This window comes from Varanus komodoensis, unplaced genomic scaffold, assembly GCF_004798865.1.
Source record: "Varanus komodoensis strain SLA01 unplaced genomic scaffold, ASM479886v1 scaffold36, whole genome shotgun sequence".
Lineage (NCBI taxonomy): Eukaryota > Metazoa > Chordata > Lepidosauria > Squamata > Varanidae > Varanus > Varanus komodoensis.
Window position 1 is genome coordinate 8,436,096 of NW_025335873.1, and position 27,334 is coordinate 8,463,429.

Sequence of the window (27,334 nt, forward strand, 5' to 3'; positions counted from 1 at the left end):
GCATTTGCTTCCACGTTCTCCATGTGCTGCTCAAGACGAGGTCGAGATAGAAAGCATCCCACGGTGGGGCTGCTTGAATCTCCAAGGAAGCCTGCTGAGATCTTTATATTGAATTACCTCTTTCAGGACCGAATCGATGGCATCACCATCCAGGCTCGACAGTTCCAGGAGGCGGGACACTTTGATGCAGACAACATCAAGAAGAAGCAAGAGGCTTTGGTCACACGCTACGAAGCGCTGAAGGACCCCATGGTGGCGCGTAAGCAAAAGCTCGCGGACTCGCTTCGCCTGCAGCAGCTTTTCCGCGACGTCGAGGATGAAGAGACGTGGATCAGAGAGAAAGAGCCGATCGCCGCGTCCACCAATAGAGGTTCGTGTGCAGTGGAAGGTCCTTGCGAGTTGCTGAAGGAGCAGTTCTGCTCACGGGCTTTACCCAGCGTTGATCCTCCTAAGAGTCAAGTCCACTGAGATAAAGGAAGTTGAAGTCGGTCTGATATGGAGTCCAACGCCAGTTGTCCGCAGTCCTCACAACCATTTAGACCTGCTTGTTCGAAGTAGAATTCATACCCTGCCTTGGGTGCCATTTCCTGACGGGCTCATTGAGCCGATAAAAACCAATTTATACTGGCAATATGTTTATATTGGCTATTGATCTGAACTACTACTTCTATCTAGCCTCACTGGCTGCCCGTGGAGGAACTGAGTGTCATTTTTCAGCTGTGGGAAGAGCTCCGAGACCCGCCCTCCCTCCCTCCCTCCCTCTGTGTGTGTGTACATGTACAGTTGTGTGAATTGTAATAGATGTTTCCTAGCCATCACTTTCATTCAGGAGCTGTACTTTTTGGGATGGCTGACTGAGCAAGATCCTGCTCTCTCTCTCTCTCTCTCTCTCTCTCTCTCTCTCTCTCTCTCTCTCCCTCCCTCCCTCCCTCCCTCCCTCCCTCTCTCTCTCACACATTTAGGCAAGGACCTGATCGGGGTCCAGAACTTGCTGAAGAAGCACCAAGCCCTGCAAGCAGAAATCGCGGGCCACGAGCCCCGCATTAAAGCCGTCACGCAGAAAGGAAATGCCATGGTCGAGGAAGGTGCGTCTGAATATCCATGTACACCTTTTCTCAAAACCAGAGCGAGTGCGTCTGTGTGCGCACACGGAGATCATCGTCATCGTTCCAACTGCAAATGCTACTCAGATGACGGTGCCAGGTGTGATCTTCCAGGAATCGGCATCTTGTATGTGCTGATGTTGGGGAGCAACAACGGAGTAGCAGCGCCCCGAGCGCCCTGCGACTCTGTCATTATTTTCCCCGCGTGCGTGTGCCCACGGGGGCCCCCAGGCGCGAGTCCTTCCCGCAGTTTCCTCCAGGGGGACTCTCATGAGGCAAAGGATCGTGCTGTGGGGTCTTTCGCTCCCCGGGACTCACCTGGAGCCCACTTCCTGCTACACAGGGCACTTTGCCGCCGAGGACGTGAAGGCCAAGCTGGACGACCTGAACCAGAAGTGGGAGTCTTTGAAAGGCAAGGCCTCCCAGCGCCGGCAGGACCTGGAGGACTCCCTGCAGGCCCAGCAGTACTTCGCCGACGCCAACGAGGCCGAGTCTTGGATGAGGGAGAAGGAGCCCATCGTGGGCAGCACGGACTACGGGAAGGACGAGGACTCGGCCGAGGTATGGCATGGCCGGCACGTGCCAGCCCATTCCGACAGTCCGAAGCACGGCTCTTGGGGCGCCGTGAACGGTACGGTGGTCTTGAGAATACCTTGAGAAAGCTGTCCATTTGCGGCTGGGAAAGGACGTGCCGCACTGATCCGCAACGCTAGCAGAATTCTTCGTAGTGAACCAGTCCCGAGCAGGTAGCCTTCAGCGTGTTTCTGCCACTGGTGGGGAGAGGCTGCAGGAAAAATGGAGGGGGGGGGGTTTGCCAGTAATAATGTGCTATTTGTGTTCTTAGTTAAAGAAACTTTCAGTACAAGGCGGGGGAGAGAACATGCCGCCTTCCCCAGCCTGCTGTCGGCCAGATGTTTTGGGTTCCCTTCAGCCCCTGCCAGCATGGCCACTGGTCAGGGAACACGGTGGGCCTGAACATCTGGAAGCCACCAGGCTGGGAAAGGTGGTGACAGAGGATGAAGGGAAGGTGCGGGTAAGCGGGACAGATTTGCCTTCGGTGAGGTGCGCTTTGTCCCCATCCCCTGCCGAGTCTGGCAGTGTGGGTCGCACCGAAGGTTTTGTGGGGATCTGGCCTCGGAGGACGCGGAACGTGGCTTCACGGAAGGTTCCTGGTGTCGGGGCGGGCAGCTTGCCCCTCCAGGGCCGGCTGTGCTGCAGATGCCGGCAAAGGCATCCTTGCTGCCTCGGAAGGGGCTCTCGGCTTTAACAAGACGCTCCCTGCAGATCCTCAAGCGTGCCTGGCGCCCAAAGCTGCGCTGTTTCTTTCGACGTGCCAGAAGCCCCAGGGAGGCGTGCCGGCAGCAACATGCGTTTCATTTCTTGCCCGCAGGCTCTTCTGAAGAAGCACGAGGCCCTGATGTCCGATCTCTCCGCCTACGGCAGCAGCATCCAGGCACTGAGGGAGCAGGCGCAGGCTTGCCGGGTGAGAAGGAGCAGCTGCTCGAAGGCCCACGTCTTCCATTCAGGGTGGCGCGGCTCCTGGCCCTTTGCACAGGAAGCTCCTTCCGGCTGCAGTGGGGAACCTGCCGCCCCCTGTCTGAGCTCATGCAGCCTTCAGAACCACTCGATTCTTTTGACACTGCGGACCCTTGCCTGTCCCCAGTCTGCCCCCTGCAGGGAATGAACACTCAGACGGGAAGGTTTATTTGGGAAAGGTCCGTGCCCCAGGGAGTCAAGTCAAGCTTTGTTGTCTTTAGCCAGAGGCCACTGCAAATTGTACAAAAAACCTAGCAAAGAAGCCAGTGTTAAGAGCGTGGGACTGGGACTCAGAGACCTGGGTTCTGGTCCCCACTCAGCCATGGAGCCAACTGGGTGACTTTGGGCAGTCACAGACTCTCAGCCCGGCCTACCTCACAGGGTTGTTGTTGTGGGGATAAGATGGAGGAGGAGAATGATGTAAGCGGCCTTGAGCCCTTTGTAGGAAAAAGGCAGGATATAAATATAAAGGCAGGATATAAAGGCAGGATATAAATTGGGGGGGGGGAGTGCCCTGATGAACTTCTGAGGAGCAACAGCTAAGCAGAATCCTTTCACCTGCCGTGAAACCTTTGCTCTCTCTTGGCAGCAACAAGTAGCTCCCACCGATGATGAAACTGGCAAGGAGCTTGTCCTGGCTCTGTACGATTATCAAGAGAAGAGTCCCCGGGAGGTCACGATGAAGAAAGGAGACATTCTCACCCTGCTGAACAGCACCAACAAGGTAAAGCGCCCCGTGCCAGTGAGTCCAGGCCTCTGTCTCAGGTCCTGGGCATTCAGCTGTGATCCTCATCCATTTGGTGTTCCAGACATTTTTGGTGGTATAAGCTTTAGTTCTCGGTGGGCAGTTGCGTTGCCAGGATTGCTGAGAGAAATACGGTAAACATTTCTCAAAACGATGTGCCAGAACAGACCGTGTTTGGGGCTCTTCCTTGTGTTGGTTGTAGCACAGCTGCTGCTTTGAAATATTTGGTGAAACCCCTCAGAAGCATAACCACCAGCTTCTGAGTTTCCCCGAACTCTACATGCTCAGTGTTAAGACAACAGCAGAGGCGAGGAGAGCGGAAGGTGCTGCTCGTATCAGGCACAGCGGAAGGTCCGCTGCCCATTTAGAAGCCATCTTGCATTCTCCTGCCCTGCGTATTTACCAGATCACGGCAATATTACGTCATCAGGAACAGAAGGAATTCTGCTGTGCGCTAGCATCTTCCTCATCCCCCAGATAGTTTGTCCCAGGGTGAAAGAGACATAAGGTGGAGCAGAACCCCTCTTCCTAGGCATGGTGGGTGACACTTTCAACTCCAACTTGCGATCCACCGTCCCTTCCTCTCCACACTTGGACAAACCTTCAAATTACATAATGCCAGGTTAATGGACCACATCTGTGGGACGTTTAATTAAGGCTGCGTCTTTCTTTTCCTCCAGGACTGGTGGAAAGTAGAAGTGAATGACCGCCAGGGGTTTGTCCCAGCTGCCTATGTGAAGAAGTTGGACCCCGCACAGTCCGCGTCCCGAGAGAACCTGCTAGACGAGCAAGGCAGCATCGGATTGCGGCAGGAGCAGATTGACAACCAGTAAGATCAGGCTAGCAGGACCCAGAGTAAAGCGCAGCGCTTCGGAAGAGATTTTCCTGTTTGCTGTCTTTGCCAAGGAGTTTAGATCGCCAGTTCCTAGTATTTTCAGCATCCGGTTCCACTGAGCTGCATTTCACATTCTTTTCCTTTATTAACCCATTCACTTCCTGACTTCAGACATTTCTTGCTTCTTTCCGATTTTCTGCTGTTAAAGACAGTGCTCCATTCCTGACCTGTGTTGTCTGTTCAGTTTACTCTCTGGCATGTTAGCTCTGCTTGTCTGTGTCTTAACGGTTCCACCTATTTTAGCCCTCAATAGCACTTGCTTGTAACTGTAGCTCCCAGATTTTCTTAGCATGTGATTCTGACTGAGATGCCTTCTTAAATCTAGTACAGTACGGTTCCCTTGCAGGGCTGCCTCTGGGCAAGGAGTGGACAGGAAATGTTCCTCTTTTCTTAGTTAAAAAAAAAACCAAAAAAAACCAAGCTGTAATTTGCTGTGAAAATAAGCACACGAGAAGCTTCATTAACTGCCCCTGCTGTAAGGCAGAGCAATCTCTGAGAGAAGGCAGGGACCTCCAGATTGGAAGGGCCAAAGCTGCACTGGGTTTGGTGCTTCCCCCCCCCCCCCCCCCCCTTGGCTCCTCTGCTCTCGGAGAGCGTCTCATCCAGTGCCTCGTTTCTGGGACTGGCCGTTAAATGGGACGCCGTTGACTGGCTTTGACAACCGGACGTGAAAACCGAGCGATGGGAGAAAGCATTTTTGCTCTCTTCCGACACACGTACTTACTCCTGGAGCATGTGATGCAGCTCCCAGCTCACACCCAACAATGCATAGTCTGTGCTTACTGTTTTCATTTGTCTCCGTATATGAGGACATGGAGCCCTGTCCTTGAATATCTGTCCTCTTCGGAGCACCCTGTTTTGTTCCTGCTCTGTAACGGTGAGCTTGAGATCGGCAGGACTCCCCAGTCAAATTGCAGGCTCCAGGAGCTGAAAGCCACGCCATGGCGCTGTAGCCGGAGCCGAACTGTACCGCTGGCCTGATGGTTCCAATCATGTCTACCCGTGTGCTTGGCTCCTCTTTCCCATTGCATCTGTGTGACACCCCCACCCCGCTGTTTTAAATGTCCTGTTCACTTCCATTGTCCCTCATGAACGATCTCCAGGCGGAGTCTCTGCCTTCCTTTAAATTTTTAATCGGACTAATTTTTTTGCATGCTCTCTGCTGTGCTCCCTCTGTCTGTGCAGGACTCTCATAACTAAGGAAGTCGGCAGTGTATCTCTGCGTATGAAACAGGTCGAAGAACTGTGAGTAGGCTTGGCCTTCTGTAAACTGTGCTGTCTCCAAACCTGGGCCTCCTGCTTTTCCCAATGTCTCCTGTCGCTTTCTGTGTCCATCTGGGGCCGCCCTCGTCAGGGGGCTGGCGCGATTCAGCACAGTTGCTCTTGCAGAAGCTGACCTGGGTTTAACAGTCTTCATAGTCTGCTCCTTGTCTGTTGTCTTCTGCTGAACTAGGTGTGCCCTTTTTGATGCAAATAAAAAAAGCTGCTGGGCAGCGACGCTGGTTCAAGGCTGGAGGAGAGAAATGGGAAATGTCTAGGCAGCGTTAGCTGCTGACGGGGGATGGGCGTGCTTTGGCATGCCGCCCCCTGTGCTAGTGCAGGGCTCAGGGTCTCGGTTGCTTCCTTCCGATTCGTCTCAAGTCAGGCACTAGGCAAATGAGAGATGCTGCGTTTCATCGCCTGTTTTGGCTGCCAGAATTTTTCTCCCAGCATTTAGTAAGACGAGATGGTCTTCTTCGGAACCTTTGCTGGCCTTCAAACAGCAGCAAGAGCATAAAAATGTTTTAATAAATAAATAAAATAATAAGAGCACACCTCCAGACCCTGCTGGCTAGCTGGAGGCAGGCCGTCAGGAGAGCTCTGCCGTGCCTGTCGCTGTCGGAAAGGGAATAGAGCCCCCAGTCTTCCTCCGTGATCCGCTTCGGAATGGGCAGCTTGTGCTCCTCTGTGGGGGGCGCAGGCAGGCACTCGGGAAGCGCATGAAAAGAGGGGCCTTCCCCTCGCACGTTGTTCCATTCACCTGGCGGAGGTGTGCCGGGCTGCTTTCTCAGGTTTGGGGCGGGGGCTTGGGTGGCTGGGATCTGTTGAGAACCAGTTCTCGTCCGTGGATTTGGCAGGCAGCTGGCCTCCGGGCATTCAGGGGACGTGCAGGCATCCCCGTTTGACAGTGGCCCCCACAAACGTAAAGCGTTCTGGGTTTAAAAGAGCCAGAGGGGGGCAGCCCTTTACACAGTGGTGTTCCTGATCTCACGCTGGGACAACCATTGGGAAGAACTGGGCCATTCTCACATTTTCAGTTTTGCTAGTTAGTGTGGGAGCCGCTAACCTGTCCAACCTGCTTTTCTGGTGTCCCATTCCACCCAGCACCAAGTTTTGGGAGCTCTGCTGCTTTTTACAGGGCGTCCAGGGTGTCTTTGCTGCCAAGAATTTTGGCAATCCAGACTTGGCCCGAGGAAACTGGTTGGTCATCCAGGCAAGCCGTGCGAGGCGTCTTGCTTTATGCAGCCATGTTAGCAATGTTCCTGTAAGAAGAGTTCGTTTAATCCGGGAGTTCTCTCCTGACTGATGTCGGAAAAAGATATGCTTTTGCCTGTGAAGTTTAATCTTGTGTTTAGTTTGCATCAAAAGGAAAGCGCTTTTTCAGAAAAACCATTTGCCGATCGAAAAGCTCAGTCTTTCTAGCTGGCCCTATTCCCTTCTAACATGACTTGATGTCATTGAGGGCAGGACTGGGACACCAGTAGCTTTTCCAGAGAGTGGCGAGGGATGGCGGCAGCGGTCGTCCTGCAAGATTCGAAGGGCTGCGCTTGTCCCTGCAGGCCCAGAGTCCCTCCAGCTGTTGTTCTGTGCCGCCTTGTCTTTCCGCAGCGTCTCTGTGGCCGCAATTCGGAACGGCCGTTCGCTTTGCCTCTCCTCGCTCCGTTAGCCCGGTTTGTCTAGAGGCTTCGTTTCCTCGCCCCGGCTTGTGCAGCGTCTGTGGAAGCCTGCGGCAGCCGCGGCGGTCTGGTTCTGCAGAGCAGTGTGAGGCCTTCCAAGGCCTCCCTTCTCCCGTCTCTGCAGCTGCCGCGAGCCCACACTGAACCACGGCTGTGTATTTGGGGCGGACTCGGGCACAAGCTGACTCCCCCCCCCCGGCCCTCCCCTCTGTCTTCCAGGTACCACTCCCTCCTCGAGCTGGGGGAGAAACGCAAAGGCATGCTGGAGAAAAGCTGCAAGAAATTCATGTTGTTCCGAGAGACGAATGAGCTGCAGCAGTGGATCAGCGAGAAGGAGGGCGCCCTCACCACCGAGGAGGTCGGAGCAGACCTGGAGCAGGTGGAGGTGCTGCAGAAGAAATTTGATGACTTTCAGAAGGTGAGTTTGGACCGACAGAGCGGCTGGAGGAGGGCTGGAGGATCCGATTCCGACGGATGCGGCTCCTCCAGGGGTTCGGGGGAAAGTACACCTTCTAGCAGGAGATCTGGCGAGGTGGCAGCGGTGTCGGGAGGGCTGTGCTTGAAGGCCCGATGGCGGGCGATCGCTGCTTCCTGGCATCATTTTTATTCAGTGGGAATTTGCTGTCCCGTCTAGGACCTGAAAGCCAATGAGTCACGTCTGAAGGACATAAACAAGGTGGCCAGTGACTTGGAATCGGAAGGGCTGATGGCCGAAGAAGTGCAGCCAGTCCAGCAGCAGGTCAGTTCCATTTCTCTAATAAATGGCCATAATTATAAATAAGAAGAGAGGTCCGCCTGGCGCCGTTGTTATTTGCTTTTCGGCGCCAGGCTAAGACCTTTCTATTTCAACAATATTTTAACAACTCTTAATAATATCTGTAGGTTTTAATTCCGCAGCCAGGGTGATTCTGGGTTTTTAATTATATTATTTTATTGTGTATTCTGTTTATTATTTTATGTGAGCTGTCCCGAGGCGATAAGTGATGGGACGGCATACAAGTTCTGAATGAATGAATGAATGAATGAATGAATGAATGAATGACAAGCAGGCTTAGAGCTGCCTGGAAACCATTCATTGATTCATGGCGCTGAAGCTCCTCAGGTTTTGAGTGTTCTGGAGACGCCACTTTGTGCCTGAGCCTGTTGCAATGGTCACCTCTGACTGGTGGGGAAGATCTCGGGGGTCTCCGGCAGAGCTAGGGCTTCAGCACCACCTGCTGCCTTTTTACCTGGAAATACCAGGCCTAAAACCTGGCGAAGCACCCCCCCCCCGCAGCTTTCTAGAGGCAAAACATGCCCTCTGCCCCGAGCTGCGATCCTTCCCCAGAGAGGCGGCATTGTCCCGCATTATGCAATATTGTCCTTCGGGATTAATCTTCGCATCAGTACCAGCGGTAACACGGTTTCTGTCGCGAACACACATTTCATGCTCCAGTATGAAAGCACAATAAACAGGGAGCATCGCTTTCATGACATGCTAAAAAGGGGGCTCCAGATCTCCTTGAGTTTTGTGTCCTGCCATCACGTCTTACTCGCCCGCAAACGAGAGAAAGCGCTTAACTCTGGAGCTACAGAGACTGGAGCTACTCCAGGAAGGGTTTCATCTTATCTCTGGTTTCCAAGCACTCTGAATACTTGAAACATTTGCAGTGCCGGTCTCACTGGTTTCTGCTTGCTGCTCAGAGTTCTGCATGGGTCCACAACATGAGAAGTCCTGTTGCTGTAACAGCTAATGACCTTGTTGGGATGTTAAGACTTTGCTTGTTGCTTATATGGCTTTGGGCATGCTTTGGAGCTGTGACAGAGCTCTGTGTTCGTATCTTCCTTTATTCCCTCACACACTAATTAATGCAAACATACTGTTCTTTCTTGCAGGAAGTCTATGGGATGCCACGGGTAAGCATCTTCTCCAGTTCTTAGTCTTTGTCCAGTGCTCTTTAAAAGGGACAGGATTAGGGTCTTGAAGACAAACCTGCACAGCCCACGGCGTTCCTTTGTGGCCTTTGGAATTTGCCTGTTGAGGGCGTCTGTCCTCACTCGAGGGGGGTTGTCCGGAGACGGGTTGCTTCTCCTCCTTCAGTAAGCCAGGCTGTGCCAGTCCATGGAGAGCGCTCCGTTTCTCTTGCGGGAGCCTCCCTCCTGCTCTAGTCCAGCCTGCATTCTTCTGCTCCTTCATTCTGCTTATGAGGCTGGATAGTTTTGACTGACGACCAGGATATTTCTCCTTTTCTGTTTTATTTATATCCCACCTTTTGTCACAAAGAGCCCAGCATGACTTCCATAACCCTCTGTCTTGCCCTCACAGTAATTCTGTGAATAAGTTAGGCTAAGAATTAATTTAATTTAATTTAATTTAATTTAATTTAATTTAATTTAATTTAATTTAATTTAAACATTCATATGCTGTCCTTTGCCGCAGCCTCAGGAACTTACAAAAATACCAGTCTGCATACCAATATAATACTATAAATAGCATTAAAAACATTCCACAATAAAACAAATTAACCACAATATGTCCTCTCCTAATTAAAAAAAGAAAGAAAAAAGAAAAGAAAATGAAGAGGAAGACGCGACTGTATACAACCAATGTTATTATTAAAATGATACTAGTTATTAAAATGATGGTTAAATAAAAAAGTCTTTACCTGGCGCCAGAAAGAGTAGAGAGTTGGCGCCAGGCGGACCTCTCTGAGGAGCGCATTCCACAGCCTGGGCGCCACTGCAGAGAAGGCCCTCCTCTGAGTAGACACCCTCCTTACCTCCTTCAAAGAGGGTTCCCGGAGCAGGGCCTCCCCTGCCAATCCTACGGGGCACGAAGGAATATGGGGAAGAGACGTTCCTTCAGGTATCCTGGCCCCAAGATTTGACGACTGGCCCCAGATCACCCAGTGAGTTCAATGGCTGAGTGGGGACTAGGACCCCCGGATCCCTCAAGCCCCCAGTCCAACACTCTTAATATCAGCCTTCATTATTGCTCGAGCAAGAAAATAAATTACAGCAGTTTTAAAAAGGAATTATCCTCGTGTTGGATGGGGTTGTTCTTACGTGGCGTCAAATCGTCTCCATCTTACAGCCCTCCGAAAAATTCTATCTGGGCAGCCCTGGTCAGATCTTGCAAATTCAAGAGCGTTGCTTCCTCGATGGGTCTTCCTTTGCTTCTGTTGCCTCAACTTCCCGTAGCACGATTGTCTTCTCCAGGGAGTTTTGCCTTCTCTCGAAGTGCCCAAAATATGGCCGTTTTGTCCGTTTCACTTCTCGAGTTGGACAGTTGCTTTTTAAATAATGGCTTGTCGTTTTCATTTGGTTATGTGTTCCTGTCTCACTTTTCCTGTCTGTTTTTTTTTTCCCAAACAGGATGAAGGTGATTCCAAGACAGCATCTCCTTGGAAGGTAAGATCTAGTCTGACAGTTCAGGGAAGCAGCATCAGTTTTGCTCATGCAAATATTTTGCGCTGGAAGCAAGCAGTCTCCTGGCCTTTGTTCAAAACTTCACCTGGATTTTAATTCTTGGAAGTGTAGAAGTAGTTTCATCCCACATAGTGGGATAACATGTTGCTTTCTTAAGTATAAGACAGTGGACATTAAAAATGACTCCCTGTAAAGATCTCAAATTTATTATGAAAACCAAATGACACAGAGTTGTGTGCTTCTGGGAATCATAACTTTAGAAGCATTTATAAAAGCTGTCCATTTAACCCTTTTCCAGCTACTTTGAGGATTTTAAGAACTTGGAGCCAGCCGAACTGTTTTCTGTCGGGCATTGGGTTGTTAATATGTGCGCATGTAGGAGAACAGGTTTTGTAGCACTCTTGGCTGGCTGGCTGGCTGGGGTTGTTTAAAAATCTGGGGCTTTCTTCTCCTCCTTCATCTAGTCTGCAAGACTGATGGTGCACACCGTGACAACTTTTAACTCCATCAAGGTAAGACCAGGTGCGGGGTGGTCCGTCCTGCTGGAACTCGCCAGGTCTCTTAAACACTGCGCAGCCGCTTAACCCAACCGTCCAGGTGTGTTCACCACCTCCTGCCACAGGCCAGGCCAGCTCAGGTGGAGAGGAGCTGGGCTTCAAAACATCTGGGTGATGGATGCCCTGCTGGGAAAGGTTGCCCTGACCCGTCTCGGAGATGAAATGTTCCGGCAGCAAGACGGTGCTCAGCACCCAGCCTTCCCCAGCCCGCCCTCCTGGGAGCCATGCAGCCCTTTCTGCTCAGGGCAGAAGATCAAGGCTTTTGTGCCTCGAGCAGGCTGGTCGCTCCCTCTCCCCACCCTCCTTACTTTTCCAGTTACGGCTCCTTAAACCTTCTGTGGCTGGATGGCGATCCGCCACTGCCACGGTTGCACAATCGGCCTGACTTCCAAGTCCGGCCGATCCGCCAGCACAGGCGGAAGCGAGGGCCGCCCCTGCAGAACAGTGGAGGAAGCCCAGCTCCCGTGTAGCTGTGCCACAAGCAGGCGCTCCTGCGCGTGACGCGGAAAGTCAGCCTGGATGCTCTCTCCCCACGAGGTGCTTGAGATCTTTCCCATCCACGCGTGTGATAGTCTGTTGGCCCCGGAGCCATTCTGAGGCATTCTCTCTCTCCCGCCCCCCGCACACGGATGCACACGGAGGGTTTCTTGACACAGTTTTTCTTTTAATTGACAAACGCCCGTGCTTCCGCATGCCGAGGACGTCCTCCAGGCGTGTAGGAACCAGCTGCCTCATTCTTGGTGGTGCTCTTAAGAGGGAACGATCGTCCCGAGCACCATTCTTCTCTCTCAGAAACCTTTACAGTCACTTGATGCCGCAGTAGCCATGTGCTTTTCAAAGCGTCTTCGGCATAGTTTGCAGGCCACTCTGGGCTCCATCACGAAGCCCTCCTTCTGCCTTTCAGGAGCTGAATGAGCGCTGGCGGTCGCTGCAGCAGCTGGCGGAAGAACGGAGCCAGCTTTTAGGAAGTGCCCATGAGGTCCAGCGGTTCCACAGGTAAGGGGCTGGGTCCCTTGAAGCTGCAGGTGGCGCCAGTTGGCCAGTCCCCACTTGCTGACTGGGCAGCCTGAGCCATCGGCCAGAAGCCTGAGCATCATGCGCTAAAGCGCTTGTGCCAGTCCTTTCTAAACCGTTAGGGCAGCGTAAGACCAGCCTTCCCCAACCTGGTGCTGCCCAACGTGCTGGGCTGCCCCCCCACTGTCCGTTGCCTGCCTTGCAGAGATGCTGATGAGACCAAGGAGTGGATCGAGGAGAAGAACCAGGCCCTCAATACAGACAACTACGGGCACGACCTGGCGAGCGTCCAGGCCCTGCAGCGCAAGCACGAGGGCTTCGAGAGAGACCTCGCCGCACTTGGCGACAAGGTCAGATCATGGGGTTGGCGAAACGCCCTCTTCCGGGAGGCCGGAAGCCTCGCTCTCGTTCTAACGGCTCTCCCCTCCTGCTTCGGCACGCCAGGTGAACTCCCTGGGGGAGACCGCGGAACGCCTGATTCAGTCTCACCCCGAGTCGTCGGACGACCTCCAGGAAAAGTGCACTGAGCTGAACCAGGCCTGGAGCAGTCTGGGGAAACGAGCCAACCAGCGCAAGGAGAAGCTGGGGGACTCCCATGACCTGCAGCGCTTCCTTAGCGATTTCAGGTTTCTCGCCTCTCCCATTCTTTGAAGGGTGAAACGGGCGTGGGTTGAGCAAGCCCTAACGGCTCGACTCACCATGTTCCAAAGCTGAGGATGCCAAGCCCCTCTTTCTTATCCCGCCTTTCCGTCTGCCCAGAGACCTCATGTCTTGGATCAATGGCATCCGCGGGCTGGTCTCCTCCGACGAGCTGGCGAAGGACGTGACTGGAGCAGAGGCCCTCCTGGAGAGACACCAGGTATGTGACCTGCCCTGCCACCAGGTGCTGCCAGTTCCTGGGCATGTGATTAGAGGAACCTCAGAGCAGCACTGCATCCCGTGCAGGCGCTCCTTGCCTTTGGCAGCTGACACGCAGAAACTCATCTTTGGGCAGGACTCTCAATCTTCCCAGGTTTCTCCTCGTCAGGCTGCGGGCGAATGGCTGGCCCAGAGTCACCCGGCGAGGCTTCCTTGATGACTACCTAGTGAACTGCTGCCGTAGCTTAATATCATGCGGTCCCCGTTCTCTCTCCCGTAGGAGCACCGCACTGAAATAGACGCCCGGGTCGGCACCTTCCAGGCCTTTGAGCAGTTCGGACAGCAGCTCTTGGCCCGTGGGCACTACGCGAGCCCGGAGATCAAGGAGAAGTTGGACATTCTCGACCAAGAAAGGGCCGACCTGGAAAAGGCCTGGGCCCAGCGCCGGATGCGGCTGGACCAGTGCCTTGAACTGCAGGTGTGGGGGCTTGCTTGAACCGCATCCCTTCCCACCGGGGTGGCAGTCACCCGGGACGGGCAGGCGCAGACGACTCTTCTCGTTCCTAGCCTGGAGGCAGGGCTGTGCGTGGCGCCGCCGCCTGCTCCCCTCTCGGGAAGGGCCCTCCCGGCTTTCCGTCCTGCCCGCTTCGAGGCTTTCCCAGCATTCCACCTCTGAGCTTTTCCTCAGTGGCCCAGCTTCAGCGCCTCAGTCGGACGAGCAAACAGGCAGGGCAGCACCAGCCGTGAAGACGGACAGAATTCCCCAGCTAGTTTCTGGCAAGGAGAGACGGGCCTCGCCGTCCAGGCATGTCCCACTTTCAGCTGCCCGGGGAAGCCTGTGCTCCTGTGTGAAAGAGAGACCCAGAGCTGCGTGCCAAGGGGGGCATCCACACCAGGCCAATGCTGACTTCCAGCCCCCTGGCAACAGGGCTGCCTCTTCGAAAGGGACGAAGCAGCGCGGCAGCGAGGAGGGGACGAGCGCGCTCAGGCCACGCGGTGTCACTCATAAGGGACTGTTTCCTGGCGGGCGGGAAGGGCTGCCCATCCTTCTGACATTTCTGCTTTTCGATCCAGCTGTTTCACAGGGACTGCGAACAGGCAGAAAACTGGATGGCTGCCCGCGAGGCCTTCCTCAACACTGAAGATAAAGGCGATTCCTTAGACAGCGTGGAAGCCCTCATCAAGAAACACGAGGACTTCGACAAAGCCATCAACGTCCAGGTGAGATGAGAGAGGAAGGGGACGGCATCCAGGTGAGCTGGATGCTATTACCTGATGCTTTTACAGGGGCATTTCCTTCTAGGTGTTGTTCGTGCTGCGTATTATGAACAATGCTGTTTTGACCCCACACGAGCTCACAGTACCTCTCAAACTGAGCCAAAAAAAGTCATGCGATAAACCAGATATCAAAAGCGCAGCAACGGCCATCAGGTTAAGGCCGGCAAGATTCTCAAGACGCATCCCGACACGCTACGTGTTGAAGCTATGCTGTTTTTTCATGTCATGTGAATGAGGAAGGGTCCAGCGAGGTGCCCCTGAGCCAGCAAATCACACGTTTGTACTTTTCTGCCCTGCCTCCCTAAACTCAGATGGTGGCAGGTGCATCACACGACTTTACCTGACAGTTGAAGCGTATCAGTAGATTTGTACAGGGCCAGCTCTGGCTCCCCAACTGTTTGGGGCTTTAAGAACGAAAAACAGCCCTTTGAAAAGTGTGTCCGGAACACACTGGGAACTGTTGAAGGACAGGACTGGTCCTGCATTGTCTGGAAAACCGACCCCATTAAGGACTCTGATCTCTGAAGACCTTCACAAAACGCACATCAGTTGTGTGTCCAGTGTACTTTGCTCTCAACATTTTTTAAGCAGGCCCTGCTGGGGTGGAGATTCTAGCCCAGGGAAAGACAAAATCTGCACTCCTGGTGATGCGAGGGGGCATTTTATTTTCCAAACAGTAGCGTGGGACCAGAATTGTATTTTGCCATAGATCGGTGTCTTTGTGGATGGTCCGATTCAGTAGTAAAAGTGGCTCCCCCTTGGAGAAAGATGGTTCTGAATTTGGAGCGCACCGTCTGGAGAAGAATCCCCACCGTTCTCATGGAGCAGTTCAGGCTGATGTCCTTTTGGCTTTGCAAGGTGGCCAAGGCGTTCCAAACTGGCTTTTCTCGTCCGCAGGAGGAAAAGATCGCAGCCCTGCAGTCTTTTGCTGACCAGCTGATCTCGGCTGACCACTATGCCAAGGGGGTCATCGCCAGCCGGCGCAATGAAGTCCTGGACAGGTTGGTGCGCTCACTTAATATTTTTAGTGGGAGGGTTTTAGACCCCCAGCAGATGGCGGGGGAGGGGGGCTCTTAGCAGGTGGAGACCGACTCGCTCTCACGGAGTCGCTTAATGATCCACGGGTGCCAACCGCGGCTCTGCTTGCAGGTGGCGTCGGCTGAAAGCGCAGATGATCGAGAAGCGGTCCAAGCTGGGAGAATCGCAGACCCTCCAGCAGTTCAGCCGAGACGTGGATGAAATAGAGGCCTGGATCAGCGAGAAGCTGCAGACCGCAAGCGACGAATCCTATAAAGATCCCACAAATATCCAGGTGAGACTCGTGTTTCCCAGCCAGTGAAGGTGACGCCTCCCACAGGTGGAATCACGCGGCATTCCTGACGGCGGGACAAATGCAGAGGTGGTCGCTATTCTGCAGGAAGCAAAGCGTGCTGGGAATTCCCTTCTACATAGGAGGCATTCACAGGTGGCATCGTAACAGAGGCGTGGCTTGGGCTTCTGAGTACCCAGGTGGGAAGTCCGAGGCTCATACTGGGCCAGGTGAGGCGGGGATCACTCTGTGGGCGCTCCAGGTGCACTCTAGGTGCCCTCTTCCCTGCTCTGCCCAGTGCCACTGGCTGTGCGGCACACGCATAGAGGACCCCAAACGACCTCGGAGGACTGGCTGCTCAGCCCGATCTGGGGCAGTGTGCAGTTACCTGCAGTTACACAAGTAGGAATCCCCCCTCCTTCCTCCCTCTCTCTCTTCCCACCTTCAGCTTTGATCAGTATTCTGTGGTCAGTAAGGATGCCCAGCCATTGCGCTCCTTTCCCTTTGTGGAGTGATCTTACCCTCAGAGTTTTTTTCCCTAAAGGGAAAATATATATATTTTTCTGCTTTGCTCTCTTCGGGACTCCCTCAGGCTCCCTTACGTGTGAGTGTTGCCAGTTTGGCTTCATAAGGGACTTACAGCCTGCACATCAGAAATAGGGGGTATTACTCTAGAGTGTACCCAGCAGAATGTTACCCAGAATTCCGTGTTAGAACTCCAAAGTGGCTTTTGCTCCCTTGGCACCAACACCCAAGCAATAAAATGGGAGTTGCTCTTTTTCCTTCTGGCAACCCCACCTTGCATCCAAGTTCTGTTTACCTTTCCGTGATGCGGGACTTTGTATTCTGGGGGATAAATTTGTTTCAGCAATTCTCAGAAATGAAATGAATGAAAGTAGCCTTATTTGGTCCAGTGTAAAATGCCCTGATCCTGCTCTTCTCTCTCAATCTGTTTTGTAGCTTTCCAAACTCTTGGTAAGTTTTAAAAGTTTGGCTTGGTATATGTTCATCCCTCTCCATAAATTACATGTGGACAGGAGGTTATCCTGTCTTTCCTTTTTAAGTACATCTCATCCACTCATCCGTTCGTTCATTCAGTCTTTTATTTTTACCAATCGCTGACTTTTTTTTTTGTCCCACTTATCTGACTTGCCATGCGGGTGTCGCTCTTGTTCAAGGTTTGTGTGTGTTTTGCTCTTGCTTTTGTAGCACCTCATCAGCATCACACCTAACATCTCCGTTTTAGCAGCCGCGTTCTGCATGCTCGGTTTCATTTGTTGCTGTGCTCCCAGCCCGTGTTAAGGGGGCCCTTGAGAAGAGGCCCAGGCACCTGGATGCAGGTTGATTTTTGACTCCTTAAAAGGAGTTTGTCTGAAGGTGGACAAAGAACAGTGGCAGATGGAACCTGAAATGGGACCTCAGCCCCACACTTTGCAATAACGGTCTGGGACTGTCTTGGCTGCAGGAGTGTGGCTTAACTTTGTTGAAAACGAGGGCAATGGGAGAGATCTTGAAGATAGCCCAGGGGTTCCGATTCTTCCAGATGTTTTAGGCGACAATTCCTGGCCCTTGGCCATGCTAGCTGGGCTGGCTGGGACTTGTTCAAAACATCTGGAGGGCACCAGCCTGCCTGTTGTGCCCTGGTTTCTTGGGAGGAGCCGGAGCACAGTGGCAGAATCTGCACAAGATCTGGGGCTCAGTTCCTGGCTTTCTGAGCGGCGCAGCTTCCTGTGGTCCTTGGGACCCTCTGCCGGGGAGCGCCAGTGGTGGGGTGCGAGGCTCCTCCAGCAGCCCCCGCCCCTTACCCTTGGCTAGAGGACAGCGCACACAAATGTCAGTGATTCTTGAAGGAAAAGTCATGTAACGAGCAGGCACGGTGCGGCAGGAATGTTCGGACAGGTCCCGGAAGACCCAAGCTGCATCTCCTCGGCAGCTTCGGCAACCCAGTTACTCCCTGGCTGTAAATTCTGCTGCTGAAATGGAGAAAGCATGGGGGCAAGTGGGAAGATGTTTGAACAGGAGGACTTTTTAGCGTCCTTCTGGTCTGGATCACCAATTGATTTCTGTGCTCGGTGGCACCCTGCCCCATAACGCACCCTGCCTGCCCGAGAGATGGTTTTGCTCCTGATTCTGGTGGGCGCCTCTCAGGCTTCCGGTGAAACATAAAGTCGACCCCACAAGCTCGGAGTCTTTTCTTCCTTGAAATACGTTGCCATTGCCGTTCAGGAGTAGTGAGCAGGCGGTCGGTCGGCCGCTCTTGAAACCCCTCCTGCACACCATGCCTCCTCCTCCTCCTCCTCGGAAGGTCCCCCACAAAACAGTTTTTCCGTAGAGGAGAACTGGCTGAGTGCATTACGATGGCGCGAAGGCACAGGCAGGGTTTGGCCTTTGTAGCATCCAGCACCTCGGCAGGGGAGTTCCAGGCGGGAATAGCCTCCAGCATGCCGGGCTGTTTCCTTTCTGTGGAAGATTTCCATCCTGTCCATCCATCTGTCCGCCCCTGCCCCACCCCGGTGAGAGCAGTTCAGGGGCCGTGGTGCTGGGCTCACGGGCTGCTGTTTCACTGCCACCAGAGCAAGCACCAGAAGCACCAGGCGTTCGAAGCGGAGCTGCACGCCAACGCCGACCGCATCCGAGGTGTCATCGACGTGGGGAACTCACTCATTGACCGAGGCGCCTGCGCAGGCAGCGAGGATGCCGTCAAGGTGGGTGCCGTCCTTGGGGGCGCGCTGCCCTTTGATCTGGCCCAGCCCTGACACAGTTGAAATAAACCTCTCCACCAGCATCCACGCTACGTAAGGCTTTGAGGATAAAAATATTGCTTTCTTTCATTTAATTTGTGTAAGCTGTTTCTTACCATTCAATTAGGCAGAACAGTGTGCAGAATATATATTCTGCACTTTAGGGTTATCCTTAACCCTAAAAGGTCCCCGAAGATAAAAAGCAAGACTGGCTTACAGTCTAAAAGACACAACAAAACAGGAAAGGGAATTCGGAAGGAGGAGGAAAAAGAGTAAATTCAGGCACTGGATTATTAGCGGTGGAACACATTTGACTCCAGAAGGACGTCCGCTCCCTCCCCCCTCTGAGAAGTGGGAGCTTCCCACAGGAGGGAGGGGTGCCTCCCCTCCCAAATTGTCCTCCTGAGCGAGCAAGGCTACCCCACATCGAGGCTGGTGCTGAACGCGAAGCGTCTGTGGCTTCCCTGACTTACTCCTGATCGCTGAAATCACAGGACAGGCACTTCCGTTGCTTTCAGAGGGCAGGTCTGGCCCTGCCACGGCCAGGACTCGGGGGGGGGGGGTGTCTCCCCCACTTTCCTTCCGAGCCTGAGCATGTGTCTTTGCCTCCCGTCAGGCCCGCCTGGCTGCTCTGGCTGACCAGTGGCAGTTCCTGGTGCAGAAATCAGCCGAGAAGAGCCAGAAGCTGAAAGAGGCCAACAAGCAGCAGAATTTCAACACGGGGATCAAGGACTTCGACTTCTGGCTCTCCGAGGTAACTCAGCCCTGGAGACCAGGGTGCCCATCTTCCCCAGCTTGGTGGGAGAGAAACGGAACCTGCATGTCTGTGCGCACCTGATGCCAAATCACCTCCCTTCTCCAGGTGGAAGCACTGCTGGCTTCCGAAGACTACGGGAAGGACCTGGCATCCGTGAACAACCTCCTGAAGAAGCACCAGTTGCTGGAGGCCGACATCTCCGCCCACGAGGTACCTGTCCTGCCCTCAGCTGCTCCAGGTGCAGATCCCCCACCCCGGGTTGCAGTGACGCCCGAACAGAGGCGAGCTGGCAGGCCACGTCTGTACAGGGCCACGTTGTGTGCCGAAGGCGGTGTGACGTCATGACGCCGTGTCTGCGCAAAGGCCCAAACCGCACCGGGGCTGAGAGGGAGGCCCCCCAAGGGAGGTCTTTGCCTCCCGAGCCCCACAGCCCCCCTTCGCTTCTGGTGCGTTTCTAGGACCGCTTAAAAGACCTGAACGGCCAGGCCGACAGTCTGATGACCAGCAGCGCTTTCGACACGTCTCAAGTCAAGGACAAGCGCGACACCATCAACGGGCGCTTCCAGCGGATCAAGAACATGGCCACCACCCGCCGCGCCAAGCTGAACGAGTCCCATCGGCTGCACCAGTTCTTCCGGGACATGGACGACGAGGAGTCCTGGATCAAGTACGCGCCTCGGCCGCGGTCACGGCTTCGTCTCCTTGCGGGGAAAATAAAACGGGGCCTGCGTGGACTTGTATTTCTGTAACACGCCTCCTTTCCCCCTTTGGTGTCCAGAGAGAAAAAGCTTCTGGTCAGCTCGGAAGATTACGGCCGAGACTTAACCGGCGTCCAGAACCTAAGGAAGAAGCACAAGCGCCTGGAAGCGGAACTGGCAGCCCATGAGCCGGCCATTCAGGTGTGCCAAGTCAGGATGCGGCTTCGAAGCATGCGGGGGGGGGCAGCGGGGGCCTTCCCGGTCTCACACACACACAGCCGGGCTCGTCCCTGGCATCAAGACTGCTTTCCCCACCTGGCAGGGGGTCCTGGACACGGGGAAGAAGCTGTCCGATGACAACACCATCGGGAAGGACGAGATCCAGCAGAGGCTGGCGCAGTTTGTGGAGCACTGGCAGGAGCTGAAGCAGCTGGCCGCCGCTCGGTGAGTAGGCGGCCTCCGAAAGCGGCCAGGCCCCGCTGCCTCGGGGTCTCCCCTCCAAGCGGCGTGAGAGCGGAGTAATCGGGGCGAGGGACCTCCAGAGGGGGGCCGGCGGGTCTTTGGAAGCCGGGAGCCGTCTCCCCAGTGGTGCAGGGCTCTCCTTCAGCCCTGGACAGGTGGAAAGGAAGGACGTGCCCCCAGCTGCTTTGGTGGACTTCCAAGGGCATAGCAGGAGCCTCTCGCAGCTTCCTTCCTGGCAGAGGTCCAGATGGGGAACCCACAGCGCGCTCCCACACCCCAGCCCCTGGGGGGCAGGGTGTGCTGCCTCTGACCCGGGGACCCCTCCCAGCCTCAGGGCACGTGGCCGAGGGCAGGCCTTCCCTCCGTGGCTTTCCCTTTCCAAGCCCTCTCACAGAAGCCGATGCTGTGCGGCCGAAAGCAGGCCGCAGCATCCCGCCCGGGACGGCAGGAGGGCCCTGTCGCCCGCGGCAAGGCCGGCCGGTTCCTGCTCCTGCTCCTGCACCTGCGGGTGGGGGGAGCTGTGCCTCGGACGGCTTGCGTGCAGACGGAGGGCAGCTTCCGGGTGCCTGCCTTGCAGGGGCCAGCGGCTGGAGGAGTCTCTCGAGTACCAGCAGTTCGTAGCTAACGTGGAAGAGGAGGAAGCCTGGATCAACGAGAAGATGACGCTGGTGGCCAGCGAAGACTATGGAGACACGCTTGCCGCCATCCAGGTGAGCCGCGGGCCACTCGCCTTCCGCGCAGCGCTTTCGGGGCCTGGGCGTCAGGTCCCGGCTTGCCCTCCTCTGTGGAGCCGGCGCACCAGCCCCTCCTGCGCCGTCACCCGTGTCCCCCGCACAACAGACCCGCCAGGTAGCTCGGCCGGGCCAAGCGGGGACCCGTGCCCGGCTCTCCCAGGTCCACGTTCCGCACTCTGCCTGTCCTGGTGCAGACCGTTTCGGCGGGGCCCCTGGCCCCCCCCCCCCCCCCCCGCCGCCCCGGAGCTGCCCGGGTACCAGGAACCTGCCTCCCTTGCAGGGCCTGCTGAAGAAGCACGAAGCGTTCGAGACGGACTTCACCGTGCACAAGGACCGCGTGAATGATGTCTGCGCGAACGGCGAGGATCTCATCAAGAAGGTGAGCTGAGCCAGGAGCACCGCGTGCTTCGTTTCTCTCGCCTCGCCTGACTGTGAACGATGCTCGCAAGGCAGCCCTGCATGCCTTCCGGCGGCTTACCCGTTTCTGCCAGCGCGCCTCGCGTCTCGGTCGCTCTGGGCGAGGACGGTGGCAAACTCATCCAGAGCAATGTGGGCACTCTTCCCTGCCCCCCCCCCATCCTCTGCAGAACAACCACCATGAGGAGAACATCACTGCCAAGATGAAGACCCTGAGGGGCAAAGTGTCCGACCTGGAACGGGCAGCGGCCCAGCGGAAGGCCAAGCTGGACGAGAATTCTGCCTTCCTCCAGTTCAACTGGAAAGCTGACGTGGTGGAGTCTTGGATCGGTAGGTGCTGGGAGCAAAGACTCGCGCCACCCCCCCCAGGCCTTGGCCGGAAGGGCGGCGGTGCTGCCGGCCGTTGTGGGCAAGGCACGCCTGCCCAACGGTGGGGGTGCTGCTCTTTGCCCCTTCGATGGAATGGGAATGGGTTCGGCGAGCCCGAGGGATCCCGCCCTTGACTGGAGACAGGGAGCGCTGGAAGGACAACGGCCCAGCATTAAAAGCGCCTTCCTAAAAGCAAAAGACTCTGCCGTACGGGCCCTTGTCCCGTCCTGGGAGGTGGGGTTGTCTGGCAGCCTCACCCACAAGTAGTTCCTGATCTTCGTGTCTGTGTTTTCGACCTTCTGCACTCCGGGAGCATGATTTCAAAAGGCCACGGAAATTTAGCTCTATATCCCGTGCTGCCGTGTCACAGTTGACTGGTGTATCCGGCTGTGGCAGGCAGCCTCAAGCTGCCTGGGTGTTTTGGGCTTCGGCCTGCAGAATTTCTGACACCTGATCTGCTGGCTGGGGCCAGTGAGGGTTGAAGTCCAAAACATCTGTAGCACAGCAAGCTGAAGAAGGCTGTCTTAAGGAGACTCTGCTTTTCGGTACTCGTCTTGCCTTATTCCTGTGTTAATAACTCTACCACAGAAACAAAAAATGAAAACCAAAAATATTAGAAAGCTAAAGCAAGACTGCCGCAAGAATGAGAACGGGGGGCTTATTCTGTGTGCTTATTTTTACGCCAGGCGAAAAGGAGAACAGCCTCAAGACAGACGACTATGGAAGAGATCTCTCTTCTGTGCAAACGCTCCTCACCAAACAGGTTGGTGAAAGCCAGGGGTTCTGTGCACGTGTGCGTCGGCCTCACAGGTGTGCCACCACACCTGGATTTCCCTGTCGGGGCGGACCTCACCTGTGCCTGTGCCTCTGCTTGTGTGCCAGGAAACCTTTGACGCTGGGCTCCAGGCCTTCCAGCAGGAAGGCATTGCCAACATCACCGCCCTGAAGGACCAGCTGCTGGCGGCCAAGCACGTCCAGTCCAGGGCCATCGAGGCCCGCCACGCCGCCCTCATGAACCGCTGGAACCAGCTGCTCGCCAATTCCACCACCAGGAAGAAGAAGCTCCTCGAGGCCCAGGAGCACTTCAGAAAGGTCCGTGAGGCAACCCGGGTGGGGCTTGTTCTGCATTCGCCCGCTTGCTGCCGCCGAGCAGACAGAAGGTTCTCCACCGGCCCGAGATGCCCACCCAGCCCCTCTGGCGCTCTTCCTTCCTTGCTGTGGAGCGCACCGGCTCGAAAAATACTTCTCTGCTGTGTGTGCACAAAGGGAAATAATCGGTGCCTTTCGTGGCCTTGGTCAGCAGCTCGCGTTGCCCCTGCTGGGATTTGGAGCCCAGCACAGCGGGAGGAGTGCCCGCACGGGGTGCCGCATTCAGGGGCCTCAGGAATTCTCAGGGCAGGAAGCAGGAAGCTTCTCTCCAGACACAGACCCCGAGGCGGGGGCACAAGGGGTGACTTTGCCGGGGAAGCTTTTCCGCGTGCCCCCCTCAGCGCTCCCCGAGGGACCTCCCAGCCCGGCCCCGAGCGGGTTGCGTTCCCCTGCTGAGCCTCGTGCAGCCTAAACCCCTCTCGTCTTTCCTCAGGTTGAAGATCTGTTCCTGACCTTCGCAAAGAAGGCGTCGGCCTTTAACAGCTGGTTCGAGAACGCCGAGGAGGACCTGACGGACCCCGTGCGGTGCAACTCGCTGGAGGAGATCAAGGCGCTGCGCGAGGCCCACGATGCCTTCCGTGCCTCGCTCAGCTCCGCCCAGGCCGATTTCAACCAGTTAGCTGAGCTGGACCGCCAGATCAAAAGCTTCCGCGTCGCCTCGAACCCGTACACCTGGTTCACCATGGAGGCCCTTGAGGAGACCTGGAGGAATCTGCAGAAAATAATCAAGGTACATGGCCTCCAGTTGTCCTCCCTGTTGCTCCCTGCACCCCCCTGCCACCCCATTCCTAAAATTCTTCCTGGACAGAGTTCCTAAGAAGACAGAGCACCCGGCACTTCTCTGCCTGGGAGAACCCATTGCTTTTGATTTGTTTCTTATTCCACTGCTTGGAATATTGATGATTTTAAGATGCCAAGCCCAGCTATCCCCCAGCATGCACCTTCCCAAGCCTTTCTATCAGGGGCAGCTCTGTGGTCAGACAGCAACCAGACCTCAGGCTCTGAGAGCTGGGGGATCCCCCTTGAAGCAAAAGGCTAAGCTGGACGGAGGGTCTTTGGGTTGCTCGGAGTTCTAGATTTCCGTACAGGATCTGGGATCCGGGAAAGAAATGCAGTACAAGAGAAAGCAAAGACAAGAGCAGCCGGGCACAGGCAGTGGCCTTCAAAGCATTTGTCCTTCTTTGGAGTCGGGAGTCCTCGGGGCGGGGTAGAAGCCCACAAGCTCCCATCCCTGGAGGGCTCACCTTGTGGCTTTTACCTGTCCCAAGGAGGGAGGGAGGGAAGCCTCACACCACACTTTAAGCCCCTCCATGCGATAAACGAAAGATTTATTCTGAGCAGGATGAGAGACAGCTCAGCATGTAACAAGACCAGCAGTCCTTCAGGCATCGCTGCCGAGCCTGGGAATTCCGTTTCGTGTCACTGTGTCCATTAGTTCATTAGAGATTTACGCCCCCCACTCTAGGGTAAAAATGAAAACCAGAGTCTCTGTGCCGGTTTTCTGCACTTCGAGAGAGGATGATGTCAGGCCCGGCTCCAGCATCCCCTCCAGCTCTCGCCTCGTCCCTTTCCCAATGGCTGCTCTTCTTCTTCTTCTCTTCCCAGGAGCGCGAGTTAGAACTGCAGAAGGAGCAGCGAAGGCAGGAAGAGAATGACAAGTTGCGGCAGGAGTTTGCCCAGCACGCCAACGCTTTCCACCAGTGGATCCAGGAGACCAGGTGCGGCCCCCCTGCCCTGCCCTGCCCTGCCCCTTCACAGTGGCCACAGGCAGCAGGTGGGCAGTCACGATTCCTCTCGGAGCGAAACCTCCTTGTTTATGCTTGGGGTTTGGTGGAGCGTGGTTGTCGATCAGCCCTGATAGGCACTGGAGTTTCTTGAGCCAAAACACCTTTAATCTAGCTTAATTTACCTCTGAGTGGAGATGGGGAGGATAAATGAGGTACGGCACATAACACACGGTACCCTGACAATGGAATAGAAATACTAAGAAACAGCGTCTAGAGAAAGGCTGGAATTCTGGACTCTTCCCCACAAAAACCCCTCTGTTTTTCTGTGGTGAGATCAAAGTCTGTGCTCTGATTAAAAGTGATGCTGCGTTTCCTTAAAGTTCAGGTTTTCCAGGAAGCTGGAAATCAGTGAGGGGAGTGGTAGAAGGTGGGGGCTTGGGATCTGGGACCCACTGCACAGGAATCTTGTTCCAAAATACGGACAGGAAGGGTGCTGAACTGTGTAAACATGCGTCGCCTTCGCTAACTTCGATCCCCTTTGTCCCCCTCTTCTCTTTCCCTGCCCACCGCCACTTTTCCGCTTACTCCTGGGCCTGATGCGTGGACCACCCTGTCCTTCAGGACCTACCTGCTCGATGGGTTAGTACACAATCACGTTTCACAAATGCTCTTTTTCATATGTGCTTCTTCCTGCCATTGCTTTGCTTGTGACAACGGTCGTGTTAGAAACCATCTGGTTGGGTATATGTGCCGGGGTTCTGCATGAGGTGTCAGCTGACCCCATCTCCTGGAAGCAGAGCGTAAAGAGCAACCCTCAGGGGCCCAAAACTCAGACGAGTCAGCCTGCCTCTCTCTCTCTCTCTCTCTGTTTGCGGTGCACACGCACCCACACCTTTGACCAGCTTTTGATGACAGCCGCCTCTTTGAGCCAGGCGGACCCGTAGCAGCACCTTGAGCCGAAGTGTGTCCCCACAGCATCTCGCCTGTTCCGCAGCCGCTGAGGGGCACCCCCTTTCCGTCAATATTCGACATCCGTGCTCGCTGCTATTGCCATTTAACCCGGACCTTTAGAAAACAGGAATCTGTGTCTACCCCTTCAAGGTTAGACAAGGTTGAGCCAAATGCCTAATCTGCCTTTTCTGGAGCCAGGCAGCTAACTGCTGACTGGCAACATCTTTTAAATTTACCATCTGTGTTACCCGGACTGTGCAGCTCACTGGTGCTTCTGTTGAAAAACGGGGGCTTTGGATCTAAGCTCTTGACGTATTTTCTGCTGCCGGGAGGCTCCAGTTCCCTTTCTTAGCCACCAAACAGCTAAGATCTACACCTCTAGTCTCCAGTGCCCAGTTCCTTGTTTTCCGATCCCAGTAAGGGTGGAGCAGCTTGGCTGTCTCCTCATTCACCCAGTGCTGCACTGTCCCAGCCCCGAAACAGGCAGCCTGCAGCAGCGGCCCGCTTCTAGTGCAGCAGCCGAGCAGCAAATTTGGCCCTTGGGACTGTGCTCCAAGCGCCCATTATTTGCCCGCACACCAGAGCCGGAAGCCCTGTGGTTTGCTCAGCTTCGAAAGTGAATTGTGCTCCTTCGCCAGCCCGACACATGTCGCTGCTGAAGCCAAGCCCCGATTGGATCATTGTGTCTAAACCACGGCTGTTTCCGATGCCGGGGGGAATGCTGTTTCTGGAAAGAGGCTGTCTTTGCATCTGGAGGGGCACTGTAGCTCAGTTCGGAGCCCCCGATCTGCAGGCAGAATGTCCCAAGTTCAATCAGCCACAGAGCAGGTGGCGTGCTGCTGCCAGTCCGAGCAGACAGCACTGGGTCGACGGACGTTCCCACTCAGTGGCAGAGCCTGGGCAACTCCATGCTTGCTCCAGGCCATGGGGCATACGGCTTGGGAGGGCTCGGCTGCCGGAAGAGCTCTTGCTGTTGAGGCCCAGCCTCTTGGCTTCCGTCTGGGTGGGCCCAGCTGAAATTCACTAGCCTTGGATGGCGTGAGGGCCGATTCAGGTGTTTGACAGCGGGACTGAAGTCCATCCTGTAAAAGGACAATGAGCAGAGGGCCAGAGTTGCCTTTCCCAGACGGCAGCATGACGGTCAGCGGGCAGCTCGAGGGGTGCATGTTGTAGCTTTGCCAGAAGGCAGGCGTGAGCCGCTTCTCTGCCTCTCCCCACAGTTCTGCAGAGAACTTGGGCTCTCAAGAGCGTCGGCCCATTTCCACCTCTTCAGCTCCCTTCGGAGAGCTGAAACCAAGCCAGCAGAAGCCGCACGCGACACGTTTGCTGCTGGGCCGTGCCGTTTGAGACCTCGTGGGGGACGCTGGCATGTTCCCCCATGTCCAACAGCCACCGCTCCGAGTCTGAGGTCCCGCCCCAGTGGCTTCCCCCGACCAGGGTCCCGACGAAGAGGACCGGGGCTGGCCCGCCTCTGTGCGGGAGCAGAGCCCAGTCCAGGGGGTCAGAATGGTCCCGGGAACCTCCCATAGGATGGGGAGCAGTTGCCTGGCTTCCTCTGTCCCGCGGCTGCCCAGGTGGAAAACCTTGCCGCCCGGCCGCCACCTGTCCCGAGGGGCTTCCGGGGGTCCGTGCGCAGGAGAAGAGGTGGAAACGGTGCGCGGCCGGCATGGCTGTGGGTGTGGCTGGACTG

At 55.4% G+C, this 27,334-nt stretch overlaps 1 protein-coding gene across 8 annotated transcripts in view; it reads left to right on the plus strand.

Moving 5' to 3' along the window:
- SPTAN1 (spectrin alpha, non-erythrocytic 1) overlaps positions 1-27,334 on the plus strand; it is a 58,599-nt gene that overhangs the window by 25,289 nt on the left and 5,976 nt on the right. For 3 of the 8 annotated variants that reach the window (XM_044439961.1, XM_044439959.1, XM_044439963.1), the window contains exons 17-51: positions 127-370; positions 963-1,085; positions 1,447-1,664; positions 2,494-2,586; positions 3,229-3,363; positions 4,065-4,213; positions 5,465-5,524; positions 7,435-7,633; positions 7,850-7,954; positions 9,091-9,111; positions 10,570-10,605; positions 11,088-11,135; positions 12,085-12,176; positions 12,400-12,544; positions 12,639-12,820; positions 12,954-13,053; positions 13,333-13,530; positions 14,127-14,273; positions 15,228-15,331; positions 15,480-15,642; positions 16,600-16,614; positions 18,213-18,344; positions 18,997-19,134; positions 19,243-19,347; positions 19,596-19,804; positions 19,916-20,036; positions 20,158-20,279; positions 20,875-21,007; positions 21,312-21,410; positions 21,619-21,778; positions 22,504-22,580; positions 22,700-22,909; positions 23,400-23,696; positions 24,572-24,684; positions 25,315-25,332. In XM_044439961.1, coding sequence (XP_044295896.1) covers positions 127-370; positions 963-1,085; positions 1,447-1,664; positions 2,494-2,586; positions 3,229-3,363; positions 4,065-4,213; positions 5,465-5,524; positions 7,435-7,633; positions 7,850-7,954; positions 9,091-9,111; positions 10,570-10,605; positions 11,088-11,135; positions 12,085-12,176; positions 12,400-12,544; positions 12,639-12,820; positions 12,954-13,053; positions 13,333-13,530; positions 14,127-14,273; positions 15,228-15,331; positions 15,480-15,642; positions 16,600-16,614; positions 18,213-18,344; positions 18,997-19,134; positions 19,243-19,347; positions 19,596-19,804; positions 19,916-20,036; positions 20,158-20,279; positions 20,875-21,007; positions 21,312-21,410; positions 21,619-21,778; positions 22,504-22,580; positions 22,700-22,909; positions 23,400-23,696; positions 24,572-24,684; positions 25,315-25,332 — 4,511 coding nt within the window. The remainder of the gene's footprint in view (positions 1-126; positions 371-962; positions 1,086-1,446; positions 1,665-2,493; positions 2,587-3,228; positions 3,364-4,064; positions 4,214-5,464; positions 5,525-7,434; positions 7,634-7,849; positions 7,955-9,090; positions 9,112-10,569; positions 10,606-11,087; positions 11,136-12,084; positions 12,177-12,399; positions 12,545-12,638; positions 12,821-12,953; positions 13,054-13,332; positions 13,531-14,126; positions 14,274-15,227; positions 15,332-15,479; positions 15,643-16,599; positions 16,615-18,212; positions 18,345-18,996; positions 19,135-19,242; positions 19,348-19,595; positions 19,805-19,915; positions 20,037-20,157; positions 20,280-20,874; positions 21,008-21,311; positions 21,411-21,618; positions 21,779-22,503; positions 22,581-22,699; positions 22,910-23,399; positions 23,697-24,571; positions 24,685-25,314; positions 25,333-27,334) is intronic. The other 5 variants (XM_044439960.1, XM_044439964.1, XM_044439962.1 and 2 more) reach the window with 3 other exon arrangements.